Here is a 13611-nt window from a genome sequence, read left to right as displayed (position 1 = left end):
CATCATCGTCAACGGGCATGGTTGATGTGGCTCTTGATCTAGATCCAGAGCCCGACACGACATCACGCCCTTTTGTCAAACGCCGTCAAACACCGACAGGCAGTATAGTGGCAGTGGTGCACACTGCAAGGTATATAAGCAGCGTCATGCGCCATCCTCTTCGGCAAATCGCTCTCCAAATACACTGATTCCCATCTATAATTCTCGCCAAAGCACAAACTCCCCTCGCAGCAAGGTCAAGATGAGCCAACAAGGCAAGCCGCCCTATCCCCCGTTTACCGCCGAGACGGCCAGGATCAAGGTCAAGGCAGCACAGGATGCCTGGAACACAAAGTAAGTGGCGGCCGCCTGGTCCCTCGACCCGGGTCTATCAAGGCCTGCGGAAAAGACAAAAACTAAGGGCCAAAAGGGATCCTGATGTCATCAAGATGGCGTACACGCCCGACTCGATCTGGCGCAACCGCGACCAGTTTCTCGTCGGCCGCGATGCCATCAGGGAATTCCTCTCCAAGAAGTGGGACAAGGAGCAGGGATATCGCCTGCGCAAGGAGCTGTTTGCCTTCACCGACGACAAGATCGCCGTGCAGTTTTGGTACGAGTGGCACGATGAGTCGGGCCAGTGGTGGCGCACCTACGGACTCGAGGACTGGACGTTTGCCGACAATGGCTTGATGAGGAAGCGCCAGATGAGTGGAAACGACGTCAAGATTGCCGAGGAGGAGCGATGGTACAAGAATGGTGTCGACGTGAATAGCGTCGAAATATCGGAGAGGCATTGGTAGGAAGCGAGACTGTCCGCACCCAGAGCAGGCCTGGCAAGGTTGGCCTACTCGGAACAGTTACTCGTCTGCCCATAAAGTCTACATCGCTCGTATTCAATCCACATTTGTTTTGACTGTCCTTGAGTCCCTGGGAGGTGTAGCATCGGTGATATGCGAAATCTGGAAACATGCAAAGCTGGGGCTACCGGGGCAAATTATAAGCGAGCACTGAGGTGTGTGCTTAAGCCGGCCGACGCACATAGTATGTCCCAAGATGGCCTGATTTGCAACCACGAGACATGTATTTAGCCTTGTGGAAGGGCGCGACTTGACCTTTGGGCCTCCCTCATAATCCCAGCCATCAACTACACGAGTGCAGCCCGTGGCGACGGCAAGCAGTCCATGTCCCGAGTGTCTGGTCCTATCCAAAATAGGTACATATGTAGAGTAATTCAAAAGTGTACAAACGCTATATTCAGCCTAGTGCATCGGGGTTTGTTAGAAGAATTCAAATGTCCCTTCCCTCGGTGACTCCATCACCACTCCCCGAAGACATAGGACCTCGGCGGTGGGCATCGCAATGGTCGCCGTTTCACCTTATTAGTGGAGAATTGCGTGTCGTACTTCTTCATGCGTTGAATATGTTTCCATTCTCATCAGTACTCGTCATCAGTCGACTGACCAGAGTAAGCAGAAGCGCCGGCGGATCGTCATTGCCACACGATCTGCCATTCGCCGGTGACACATGCCATACCAGCAAAGGCATTCCCTCTAAACTTTGTTACGAATAAGCGAGTCTGGGAGAGAATGTATGCGAAATTACTAGTGTCCAGTGCCTTGTCGAGCTTTCCGGTCGGCAAACATACAACAACAGGGCAGGCAGATGGCGAAGTAGTGATATGACTTGATCCGTCTTGGCCAGGCCACGCATGATCTCGGGAGTAGTAGATAGCCAGCCATCTTGAAGTGGTTCCTTAATAAGTTTTCATCAAGATACACCTGAGTTAGAAATATGTAGTCACGTACGGCCGCCACCCTGGTGTCCTAGGAGTACGTGACTTCACTGAGAGATATCATGACTCGGCACAGAAATGACAGTGTACAAGTTATGTTTGTTGCATTCTTATAAAGAGATGACAGTCGCGAAAACACGACGAGACTCGAGTCGTATGTGAAAATACAGAAAAAAGCACGTGAATTCTCGCCAAAGGGTCCAATGATGATTTCCCCTTCATGTGGCGCCACGGGCCCGGATACGTCTAGTGAATAGTTTATATTCCTGGCGTTCATACTTAAGTACCTTTCCTCAGTGACGGCACCTGGGGTTCTTGTCCCAGCTCATATAACTTGTGAATACCCAGCAAGACCAACGACAAGGGCAAGAGAGTCTTGACGGCGTTCATCCTACACGGAACATGGCATTTCGGCATGTCACGGCGGCATTGCCACCCAACAGGGACCATAGAAAGACGTCTGGTCTAAATATTATTTATGTGTCCATCGCTCTCAGAGGAAGTATTTGTTCCAACCTCTCTGACCCGTCAACAACGCTCTGCTTGTAATTGGACATGGTCATTTGCAGCTCTTCGATGAACTAGATCCGCCGCTGGAACAGCTCATCCGCTCAAACCACTTTAAATGTTACTAATCGTTACCAACACCAGACTCCTTGCGTGAAAGAAGTACGGCTTGAAATAGAATGGCATGGAGTGCAGCAGGGACAGGTGCATCTACACCCAGACGTTTTGCGAGCAAGTACCCTACACTAAAAGCAGATTTCTTTTCCAGCACGCGTCCATTTCTACTTGTGCAATTGAACGCGCCTTCGTCTCAGCCCCAGAAAACGATGGACTTGGCGCGTGTGCCGAGAGACAAAGGTCTCACTCTACCAACAACCATTGGACGGTCTTAGCCCAGATCCAGCACACAATCGGACACATCCTGGGACGTTTGTTCCTTTTCGGGATTCGCCGCATCAATCACTCATGCATAAAGAAAAATTCACCAATGTAGCAAATGCATGCATTGTTAGGACTAATTTGGACCAAGAGCGACCGCGACACTCTATGTGTAAAGTTCTTTCCTTCAGACGGGCCAACTCGTACACGCAGACCAGGCTAGTATACAAGAAAGAAGAATCATGCTCATGACACGCTTGCTTCTGCAGCAGCAAGCACTCGATGCAACTTGTGGTAATACAGTTGCCAAGCAGGATTGCATTCCCATCTAAACCCATCCCCGTAGAAGTAAAAAATAAAAAAAAGAATACCAGACTCTCTTCTCGTTCCAAAGCCAGAATCTATCCTCCAGTAAACGTAGTCATATTAGGTTTTTGAGGACCAGTCCGAGGTGAGTCGTTCCCACCAAGAGCTTCATATCGCTATAAATCTCTCCATACAATATATGTACTGTTGCCGAAATCCCAGCGGCACACGGGGGGATCCCATCGGCGGACCTGTTACGAGTCGTCGCCCAGTATGACCCAAGAATCTGCAGGCGGATTGTCCGCATGCTCCTGCACCTCCCGCTGGGAAGGTGTGTCGTCTAGCTCGCCGTCCGAGAAGCAGTCGTAGTCTGACAGAGCGTCCAACACCAACTCCGGGGGTTGCGACGTATCGATATCGAAAGAAGGCTGTGAAGTTGAAAGTTCGTAAATAACACGCAGGGGAGGCTGCGACTCGGCCAGCTCCCGGGGCGCATGTTGAATCGCCTCGTCGGCATGCGGCCGAGTCCACGCCATGAGATACTGGGCAAGAACGTCGTCGTCGCCCAGGTCGGAAAAGGACAAGTTGAGGTGCAAGGCCTGGTCTGCGAAACCATCCTTGGCGGCCTTGTGCTTTCGCGTCCGCCTGGCCGGGCGGATTGGGTAGAGTGGCTCATCGTGCCTGATGCTGTTCAAGTTGAAGCTGTCGCCGCCGCCGCCGCGATCCTGCTCGTCATTATCGTAGAGCAGCCCCATGCGGTAGAGATCGGCGACCTGCTGGTCTTCGTTGGCGGTTTCGACGCGCCGGCGAATATGAATCTTGGACGTAGATGCATACCAGAAAGCATCCTCTCTCTCGAGGGTTGGTCTTCGAACAAGGCGGCTTCGATCTGAAGGCAGTTCAATGTCGCTGTATGCAAGATCTCGACCGTCGTCCTGGCCGTCTAGTTTGCGAGGTGTAGGGCCATTGTAATTAGGAATCTGGTCTCCTCGATAGGCTGACTTGCCAATGTTGAAGTAGTATTGACGTATGTCTTGCTGGATGTGGGATCGCAAACTGGCTTTATCAAGCTGGCTGTGATCTTGGTGACAGTCGGGAAAGATGTCGGTTTGGCCACTTTCGACAAGATGCTTTGCGCCAGCACGTACCAGACGGTTGAGAGAACGATACTGTGGCTTGACACCACGGCGATGATGCTGTCGCCTCTGTGCTAGATGGAGGCCATCCTCTCCGGAGAGGCTGTCGGGGATTGGACTCATTCCGTAGCGGGGGATGTTGTCGATTTTTATAAATGTATCAGAAATTGTTCCCGTGCAATACGTTATTGACAGCGTGTTGGGTAAAACTTGACGCCGTTCTTCTTTGGCCTGGGAAAGTGGTGGTCGGCTGTAGCTTGTCAACACCAGGGCGTTGTGGTTGTCAAGATGTCAAAGTGGAAGGTTCAGGAACAGAACACCACGCCTTCTATTTTCCGAAACGGCCGTGCTTTCGTTGGCCAAGGGCGAGTATCTGTCTAGGGATAGAGGTCGCAAGAGCCGAGTAGAAGCCGATGGACCTTGAGAGACTGATAATGGCCGATGACATGGTAGCCGTGGCGACAGCGACTTATATCGAGCTGGGTGCTTGCCTCACAGCCGATGCTGTGATTGGCCAGTGATGGAGTCATCTGGGCTGCGCCTTGCCCGGGCATCCCATTCAGCGATGTCAACACTGAACGCCATTTAGACACGAGTGACGTGTGAGTCATGGGACGTCTCGCCATGCACCCTACAACTTGGAACGGTGCCGATTGTCGATGAGCCGCTTCATGCGTCAGCCACTCGGAGTGCACATGTCACAGGCCGAACAGTAGACCCACTTGCGCAGCTCCTGCGGCGCCCCATTGGCCCAATCGGTCCCAGCGTGGACCCCGCCCTTTGGCACGTCCTCTGCTGCTGGGCGTGATGTCACCTGGAACAGGCTGGGTTCAGTGCCTGTTGGCCGGCGAAGGACTCAACAGCGCCAGCACTTGAGACGGCATCTGGCGGGGGAAACGACATGGATTGACCAGACCAGACATGGACCAGACTGGTCTTATCAGTCACTGATGTGGTGACGTGCTGGCCTGGCGCCAATCCTTCCATGTCCAAATACTGCATGTGGTTTGTCCAGTTGCTCCTCCAGTGCCTCTCCGACCAGACCTCGCCACCTCTCCAAGAGTCTCGACAAGTCCATCCCCAGGCTCCCCAGGCCGCAAGGCTGACAGTCAAATCGCATCGGTGGGAATGCATTCAGCTTCGAGTCTTATCGGGCCACAATCTGACCTGCCTGCAACATGTCCATCCGCCCTCCACCGCATGAGGCCCGAGCTGGGCAAACCTGGGTCCCATCACCAGTGCGTGAAACCGTCAATGCGAAGGGATGGGTATTCCTAACGTGACTAATCGACATATTACATGCCTAGGTACCTAATATATGGCAGGAGGGATGACTGGGCCGGATGTTCATGGGGAGTCTGTCGCTCTCTAGTGTGAATGGCATACGTGATGGTGGTATTTCTAGCTTTATGGCCCGAGCCTACACTTTAGCCTGAGAGAGCTAGAGCCAGAGGCTGGGATAGATTGACGCAACAAAGCAATGACTCTTAGCCCCAAGATCCCTTAGTAATTGACGTTATGTTGTATTTTGCAGTAGGTAGCGGTCTTTTAATATCCTTCTAAAGTTCACAAAGAGGTCAGTGGGTACAACTTGGAGTTCTGTTGTTTTGGTCCAAGCCTCTTGATGACGCAGGGTGCTCTCGTCTATCGTCCGTCACCATCCTGCACTATCCCGCTTTCGTCCATGTTCCAGAAAGGGCGAGTGAATATGTATCCGGTGCACCTCTACACGAGGGGCCTGTTCTTTTCTTTACACTCATGCATGGCAAGGGGCCAAAATGACGCACCGTGATTGCCTCGAGATGATACAGTACCGCGGATATCATCAACAGCAAGGCTTCCAGCACGGAAATGCAGGGGGAAATGACTAATGCGGCCATTTCGCCAACTTTACCATCGTCCCAATGCGACACGCCGCGTCAGTCAGCAACCGCTGGACATTCCTCCGAGAACCCAAGCTGCGGACAAATTTGAGTTGTTCCCACGACACTGCCAAGCGCGGCTGACTCTGCGATGCTTCCGAAAGTCCCGCGGACCTGCTGGCAGCCACAAATGCGTCCTCGGCTGGATGAGGCACTGCTATCCTTTGTGCCCAAGGCGGCACCGAGCCCTACTCTGACTGACGATCCGGGGAAACTCCCCGCTGGTGACGGGTTTGGCTTGAATGCCTGATACCAGACATGCTTCAATGTTCGAACGTTGTGTTTTGGGCCCCGACCGTCGCTAACATTGAGACCAGAGTCCTTACGAGGCTTGGTTTCGACAAGTGCATAGGAACTAGTGGACACATCTAGGTTGTCGCTAATTATAATGCTCTTATTTCTGACGCATATGGAGATCCTGTGCGGAAAACGATTTACTGTGAGATGATGCAGAAGAAAAACAAGAAAGCTGTGGGGTGGTAGTTGCATCGATACTTCTTCGTACACCTCATTGTATACCTCGGGGGCCAGTTTTGGCCAGTACTTCACCCAACTCTTTTGCCCGAGCAAAGGCTGGCGAGGAATTTGGGCATTCCCAGCCTGGATTGTTGGCCACAAACCTTGGAAGGGCCGTAAACAGCCCGAGGAGAAGAGCAGTTGGCCAGAAAGAACATATGCTGCTGCTCCATGTACCATGCTGTATTATACTCAAGTACATGGAATAATTATGTAACTCTGAGACTGGTAAATACATCCCACTCATAGACTGAAGCAAGCGGACACGAGGAAGCGAGCAGTTCAAGGTACAGTATTGAGATTTACATTATCATTACATATATCCACGCCGGCGTTTCGTTGTCCAAAGCGTCCAGCGCAACAAATTCCGTACCGCGATGCCTCCAGTCAGGTTGACGGCTACGCCTCGCCAACCTTGAAATTCACGCTGTCCAAATACCCCTTCACATCCAGCAGCTCCATCCCCCTCTCAAAGTTCAACGTCCTGTCCTTGTCCCACGACACACCCCTCCCGCGGGCAAAGACATCCCTATACTTGACCACGGCACTCGGGTCCTCGGCCATCTGCCCCCTCAGCGTGTCCACGTCCCACAGCTCCCTCGCGAACCTGGTGCCAAAGTGCTCGTCCAGCAGGTCCGCCAGCTGCCCGTAGGACACGGTATCGCCAGCCGTGAGAACAACCTCGTTGCCAACGCCCCTCGGGTCGAGCACCACCTCGGCCGCCACCCGCCCTATGTCCGGCGCCGCCGTCACCGTGATCCTGTTGTCCCAGCTCCCCAGCGCCCGGGCGACGCCGCGCCGCAGGTCGACGACCCCAAAGTCCTCGGCAAACAGGAAGCTCATAAACAGGCCCGTCGAGACAATCACCCACTGCGTCTCGCTCTGCGCCCGCAGCATCCGCCGCACGAGGAGCTGCTCGTCAAACAGGTCCTGCGAGCTGCCCTCCCCGATGACGTCGTACCGCATCCCGTACTGCCAGGGCAAGTACCGCCGCACTCTGGCCCGCAGCGCCGCCTCGGCCAGCTTCGTCTGCGTGCCGCCCGGCAGCTCCATCCCCGAGCAGGACACCACGGTGTGGTAGTTGGTGAAGATGCCCGCCAGCTCCTGCACGCCGGCTAGCACCACGTCTGCGGACTCGAAGTGGACGTTGAGGTTTTTGATCCTTTGCACGATTCGCTTCTTGGCGGGCGCGGCCGAATCCAGCGTGGCCTGTCTCATGAGCACTGATACCTTGACGTGGTGCCGCTTGGGGTGGGCGGCGAGGGCCTGGAGCACGCAGAGACCGAGCTCGCCCGCGCCGATGACGAGCACGCTGTCCATGGTTGGGGCTGTTGCTTGGCCTTGTTGGTGTAGACGGTTGAGGGCGGCGAGGTTGGCTTGCGAGAGTTGCATCTTTCTGGCCGCGACTGGTGCGTCTCTTTTACGTGTTGAGCTGGGCGGCTGGTGTGACGTATGAGCCGGTGCTAGTAGCGTGCCCATGTGCGCACATGTATTTTTGCTTTGGGTATCTTGGTTTTCCGCGGACGCTGGCTAAGTGGTAATTGCACCAGCGGAGTTGGTGGCTTTTGGGTGAAGGGCATCATTGATCGCCTTTTAAACTTAATGTCGGCGCATTTGTGGTGGCCGTCGAAGATGAGACCCCGCCACAGAGCCAAGACGGGCGGCGAGAAGTGGTGAGACTGGTGGTATGACATTTTGGGCCCCCCGCCCATGTTGGGCAAAAGGGCCCTCGAGGTCGTTCTATTTCAATGTTTCTTGATTTCTCAGATTGACTGCCTAGTGCATATTTTCATGGTTGAACCTTGGCCACGGGACCACCCGAAATATTGGCTTGCCGGGGCGTTGCGGGCTTCCGGGTGCCGAGTCCCGTTTTCGGAGACTTGTGTGATGCCCAACTGTATGTACTCATGTCTCGGATGGGAAACAAGTGTGCGTAAAAAACATGGTACCATTGCGAAGCCCTTCGCGTGGGCTTGCAAAACATGTGGATATTGCGAGCGAAATTATGATGCAGCGTAACTCCTGGCGACTGTGGCAGAATATAACCGTATCATCTCCCAACCCTCTTTGCATGCCTCATTAATAGTCTATCCATATAAACCCACAGTCTAAATCGACAGCACATCATACACTCCGAATCAAGTGTCGTTTATTCATACAGCTGCTTGTTTGCAAAACCAACACGTGCGTTCCCATAGTCAAACACCACAAACTGAGCTTTGAGGAAAACATCTCCTAGGACTGAAAACGGCAAATCACTTGATGATTGCATGCCTCCAAAGCAGCTGTTGCCGCTGATCCGCCCGTAATTCATATAACTGCCAGGCACTCGACCCCGATAGGAGCCGATATTGAGATAGAAGTCGGGCAGGTCGGCATTGCAGGGGACGATCCTCATGTGCAGCTGAGGATGGACGCTAGACCCCTTGACCTTTGCGTAGTAACTGGAAACAACAGTCTCAGGCAGCAGCAACAGCGAAGTACCAGTGTCAACAATGGAATCGATTCGTTCATTGTGAGAAGTCTTGGCAATTCTGTATCCCGTGGTGGAGATCATCCAGAGGGGAAACGTAGGCTCGACTGGCGTGTACGTAATGCTCCCCTTATATTGAGAGTCGTCAATATATCCAAAGTTGTAACTGCCGGGAGCCTGACGCTGCAAGTTTGCTGTGAATAGCGGCTGAGCTAGGTTGTCTTTGATGTTGTGGATGTAGGTTCGCTGGGGCGTAGGGCGGACGGTATTGGCAGCGCTATTGGCCATTCCCAAGATTCCAGACACAAAGTTGTCGCTTGAGAGATCCTTTGTCAGATTCACGGCAACTTGAACAGCCTGGGTATCGACATATGTTTCCCCAATCTGCACTCGATCGGTGTAGACATAGCCACTGGCCGACGCATTATCGCCGTACTTGATTTTCCACGATTCCCCGGTTAAGAAATGGCTTGTCATTGACTTGTCGGCGTCATAAAGCACTTGACGGTCCACCATGCTTGGGTTTGTATCGGTTGAAAATACCCAACTGTTTTTGGTGTCAGATATCAGGTATGGTGATGGCGGTGATAAGAGTAGTGCGCTTACAAGTCAGAAGACCCGGTGTCCAGGTTCAACCGAATATGCTGCGGCGGTGTACCGATGCCGATTTCGATGGCATATTGTGTGTCTACAAGCGGCGTAGGGTCTGCTAGAACAGTTCCTATTTGCCCATCTGCTATGATGCTCGTTAGTAAAAACCCGAGGCCTGCCGCAGCGTCACTTGTGGGAAACATTTACCTTGGGAACCCAGACCAAACTTGATGCGAAAGCTGGGATCGATTTCTACCAACTTGGACAGATAGTCTGGCAATTTCTTCGCATACTTGAAATGAGCGCGCAAGAAGGACATAGGTCCATCGTGACCTTGGAAGTCCTTGTTCTGAACTTGATTCAGTGTGAACGACCTGCCGTTGGTCCCTGGAGCTGGTGCTTGTGGCGCCGTGCCAACCCTTTCACGAACGACAGCCCCGTCTGCCAGAATAGCCAAAGCAATGGCCGCAATTGTTGCCTTCATGGTGATTATGCTGACTGAATACGACTTGCACTGTTGTCGTCACTTGAGTTGTGGAAAGGCGACTAGATGGCAACAGGAGCTCCCAAGACTCGCAACTCTTTACACGGCGAATAAAGTCCAATTCTTTCGTCACTGCAAAGAAAACCAAGTGGCCATTGCCTATTAATATCATCTAAGAACTTAAGGTTTGCGGATCAGTCTCACCGCGGAGAATACCATGAGTCTCAAAGGCGTGGCATATTGATTGCAGTTGAGCAAGTTGGAACGTGTGTTATGCTACTTCCTAGGGAGAACATATCTTGTAGAGTCTCCCTGAGCTATGCACTAATGCAAGAACGTTCCTCATGTGACTGCGACACATTCCCTCATGGGCTGCTGAACAGGGGAAAAAGCAAATATTGAGGGCATGCCGCGGCCCTGTAATGAGACATTGAAATTAAGGTCAGCCTCCCTTGTACAGAGAGAGCGTAAGGAGGCGTCAGCCGTGGCAGAACCATGACACCGTTCAGGGGAGGGAGTCAACGCTTGGAGATTGTGTCTGATGTCAAATGATTGTCCCGGGAGTTGAGAGTCGCGAATGTTTTGATGCTGATCCAATCGAGTGATCGTGACGCCTCCCGCCGGGGCTGGTGTCGACCACGTCTCGCTCATGGGCTGCGGCACAAGGTGGAACATGTTGCCGAAGAGCTCGGGAGCAGGATTCGGCTCGGAGATGACGGTGGGCAGAATAATGGTGGAGTTGACAATGGATAATTATGTCGACGAGGAGTCACAAGTCACACCAAGGCTCATCATGACTGGAAGTTGGTCGATATGAGAGGCACATCATCACAGTCCATTCAATGCCTAGCAGCACCAGCGCTCCACCAACTGCCACTAATTGGGCAGGTGCTCGTTGCTCCGTCTGGGAAGGAGCGCGTTACCAGGGACGCCAGGGCTGGGCGGCAGGCAATATTGGTTAGGCGGCGTTGGCACCATGTTCAGTGTCAGGCTCAGCTGCAGGCGGCTGCAGGCACCACCAGGGACCACCAGGGACCACTTTGACCAGCCCCCGCCCCAGCCAGCAGCGCCCCAGTGCCTGCACAACATTCAATGTTGAAGCCTAGCACGAGATCAATTGATGCAGCCAGGCCTGAGATGGCCCCGTTCATGAGTCACCGTTTTATCTGTTCGTTGGCAGTCATGAATGCCGCCACCACATGAGGGGCAAATTTTTGGCGGGGTCAATCGAAAAGGTGCCCTCCATGTCCCTCCATGTTGAAATTTTTAGATAAGATAAAGTAGCGGCCTCGATCATCACCTCAACGGCACAATCGCGACAAGCATTTTTCTTCTTTTTCTTCTTCTCCTCCTCCTGTTCCCCCCCTTTCCGCTCTACAACAAACAGCCCCAAAAGCAGAAATCATGCCAGAGGCAATCACTTCGACAGCCTCGCCGGCTGCTCCGCACGAGCCGCCATTCACCTACACCGCTAATAATGGCTACGTCGAGACATCCCAAGAAGTGCCTCCCGAAGTGCGCATGCCGCGCGGTGCCCCTCATCCAGAAGAGTACAACGAAGACGACGACAATGACTTTGACGACATCTTTGAAGACGACGACCTAGACGAGGAAGAATGGAGCGGGGACGCAAGAGACCTCACAAAGAACTATAATCGCCAGCGTCAGCTGCAGGACAATACCAACGGAGCGGCTGCTGCCCCGCGATCGAACCAACAAAAGCCCACAGCAAACACGTTTGCCAGTGTGGATGACCAGGTCTCCGCGCTGTCAAAACATGCTGCCAAGATCCGTCTAGATACCGTCAAGCAGAGCGATGAGAAGGACAAGGACAAGGCCGATCGTGCCACCAGCGATCAGGTGCTTGATCAACGGACTCGCATGATTTTGCTGCAAATGATTAACCGCGGCTTTGTCAGCGAGGTCCACGGTGCAATCAGCACCGGCAAGGAAGCCAATGTCTACGGAGCGATGCTCGTCGACGACAAGTCGGGCGACGCGGTCCACAGGGCCATCAAAGTATACAAGACGGCCATTCTAGTTTTCAAGGACCGAGAGAGGTATATTACTGGAGAACATAGATTCAAGGGTGGTTTTGACAAGGGAAACAACCGCAAGATGGTTAAGCTCTGGGCAGAAAAGGAGTATCGAAACTTGAGGAGAATCCACACCGCTGGCATTCCTTGCCCGGAACCCATCACACTGAAGCTGCATGTTCTTGTCATGGGCTTCTTAGGTGACAAGAAGGGCTGGGCGTACCCACGACTCCGGGATGCCACTCTCACTGGAGACGATGTCGACCAGCAGTGGAGAAGCCTATACATTCAACTTCTCGGTGTAATGCGCAAAATGTACCAAGTGTGTCGGCTCGTCCACGCCGATCTTAGCGAGTACAACATCTTGTACCACAATGGCCTTCTCTACATCATTGACGTATCCCAGAGTGTGGAGCCCGATCACCCTCGATCTCTGGAATTTCTGCGAATGGATATTAAAAACGTCGGTGACTTCTTCAGACGCAAGGGCGTAGATACACTCTCTGACAGAGCCATCTTCAACTTCATCACCGCCAGTACCGGACCTGTCGAGGAACCTGGTCTGGGTGAAACGATAGACAAGCTGTACGAGACGCGCGAATCCGCAGCAAACGAAGATGAGGCAGCCGCATTGGAAATCGACAATGAAGTTTTCCGCAACCAGTACATTCCGCAGACTCTAGAGCAGGTTTACGACATTGAGAAGGATGCGCAGATGCTCAGCAAGGGAGAGGGTGGTGACCTGGTCTACAAGAATCTTCTGGCAGACCAAGTGGTCCAGCCAAAGCAAAACGAGGGGGGAGAGGGCGAAGAAGGCTCAGAGGATGAGTCCGGCTCCGACGTCTCCCCATCCGACAGTGAATCCGACGATGAGGCTCTCTTCGACAAAGGTCGTCCTCGCGGTCGCAAGTTCGAGGACAAGGATGAAAAGAAGGTACGCCATCATGTTTTGGTTTCTAACTCGTACTGCTGCCGCCCAGTGCTGACTTTTTTCGTAGCAACATAAGCAAGCTGTCAAGGAGGCTAAGCGCGAAAAGAGGAAGGAAAAGATGCCCAAGCACCTAAAGAAGAAAATTGTGTCGAGTACTTCCCGACGCAAGAAGTAAACTATGCATTGAGTCAAAGGTGAAAAAAAGACAGCGAACCGGGTATATATACATCTATGAGTTATGCCGGAATGAATCGCAGCGAGGTTAACGATGGACGAATGCTTGGAGTACGGTCGGATGATGAGCCCTGATTGTTGGGGTGTGTTTATCGCCCGCAGGGCGTGTAACCTCCTCGATCTGACTCTTTACATACCCCGGTAGTAAAGGCAGTGAAGATCAAAGAGAGCGCTGACGACTGTTGGTTTTTATGAGTCAACATGTCTCCACTGATGTGTTTACTCTAAATAGCTGAAGGCACTGCACAATATACAATTTCGGTCTGTCGTAAGCGAACCGTTTCATTTCAAAATTATGACGTAACTCGTAACCCAATCGCTGC

The 13611-nt window shown here is 52.8% G+C and overlaps 5 protein-coding genes across 5 annotated transcripts; 2 read left to right on the top strand and 3 right to left on the bottom strand.

Annotated features, from left to right (window-relative positions):
- Window positions 1-241: 241 nt before the first annotated feature.
- Window positions 242-782, top strand: MAA_07154 (DUF1348-domain-containing protein; the record flags this gene model as incomplete). Its single annotated transcript, XM_007825152.1, has 2 exons — window positions 242-333; window positions 410-782. The coding sequence occupies 2 exons, from the start codon at window positions 242-244 to the stop codon at window positions 780-782; spliced, it is 465 nt and encodes a 154-aa protein (XP_007823343.1).
- Window positions 783-3219: 2437 nt separating this feature from the next.
- MAA_07153 (uncharacterized protein) lies at window positions 3220-4224 on the bottom strand (the record flags this gene model as incomplete). The annotated part of the gene is made up of 1 exon (XM_007825151.1): window positions 3220-4224. The coding sequence occupies one exon, from the start codon at window positions 4222-4224 to the stop codon at window positions 3220-3222; it is 1005 nt and encodes a 334-aa protein (XP_007823342.1).
- A 2714-nt stretch (window positions 4225-6938) lies between these two features.
- Window positions 6939-7859, bottom strand: MAA_07152 (isoflavone reductase; the record flags this gene model as incomplete). Its single annotated transcript, XM_007825150.2, has 1 exon — window positions 6939-7859. One exon carries the CDS (start codon window positions 7857-7859, stop codon window positions 6939-6941), a length of 921 nt encoding a protein of 306 aa, XP_007823341.2.
- An 829-nt stretch (window positions 7860-8688) lies between these two features.
- MAA_07151 (Peptidase A1) lies at window positions 8689-10087 on the bottom strand (the record flags this gene model as incomplete). Its single annotated transcript, XM_007825149.1, has 3 exons — window positions 8689-9559; window positions 9619-9748; window positions 9811-10087. 3 exons carry the CDS (start codon window positions 10085-10087, stop codon window positions 8689-8691), a joined length of 1278 nt encoding a protein of 425 aa, XP_007823340.1.
- A 1404-nt stretch (window positions 10088-11491) lies between these two features.
- On the top strand, window positions 11492-13229 carry MAA_07150 (serine/threonine-protein kinase RIO1; the record flags this gene model as incomplete). Its single annotated transcript, XM_007825148.1, has 2 exons — window positions 11492-13057; window positions 13122-13229. 2 exons carry the CDS (start codon window positions 11492-11494, stop codon window positions 13227-13229), a joined length of 1674 nt encoding a protein of 557 aa, XP_007823339.1.
- Between the last annotated feature and the right edge of the window lie 382 nt (window positions 13230-13611).

Source organism: Metarhizium robertsii (assembly GCF_000187425.2).
Source record: "Metarhizium robertsii ARSEF 23 chromosome Unknown MAA_Scf_2, whole genome shotgun sequence".
Taxonomy (NCBI): Eukaryota; Fungi; Ascomycota; class Sordariomycetes; order Hypocreales; family Clavicipitaceae; genus Metarhizium; species Metarhizium robertsii.
Note: the sequence above shows the minus strand (reverse complement) of the source record. Positions and strands in the feature narration are given on the sequence as shown.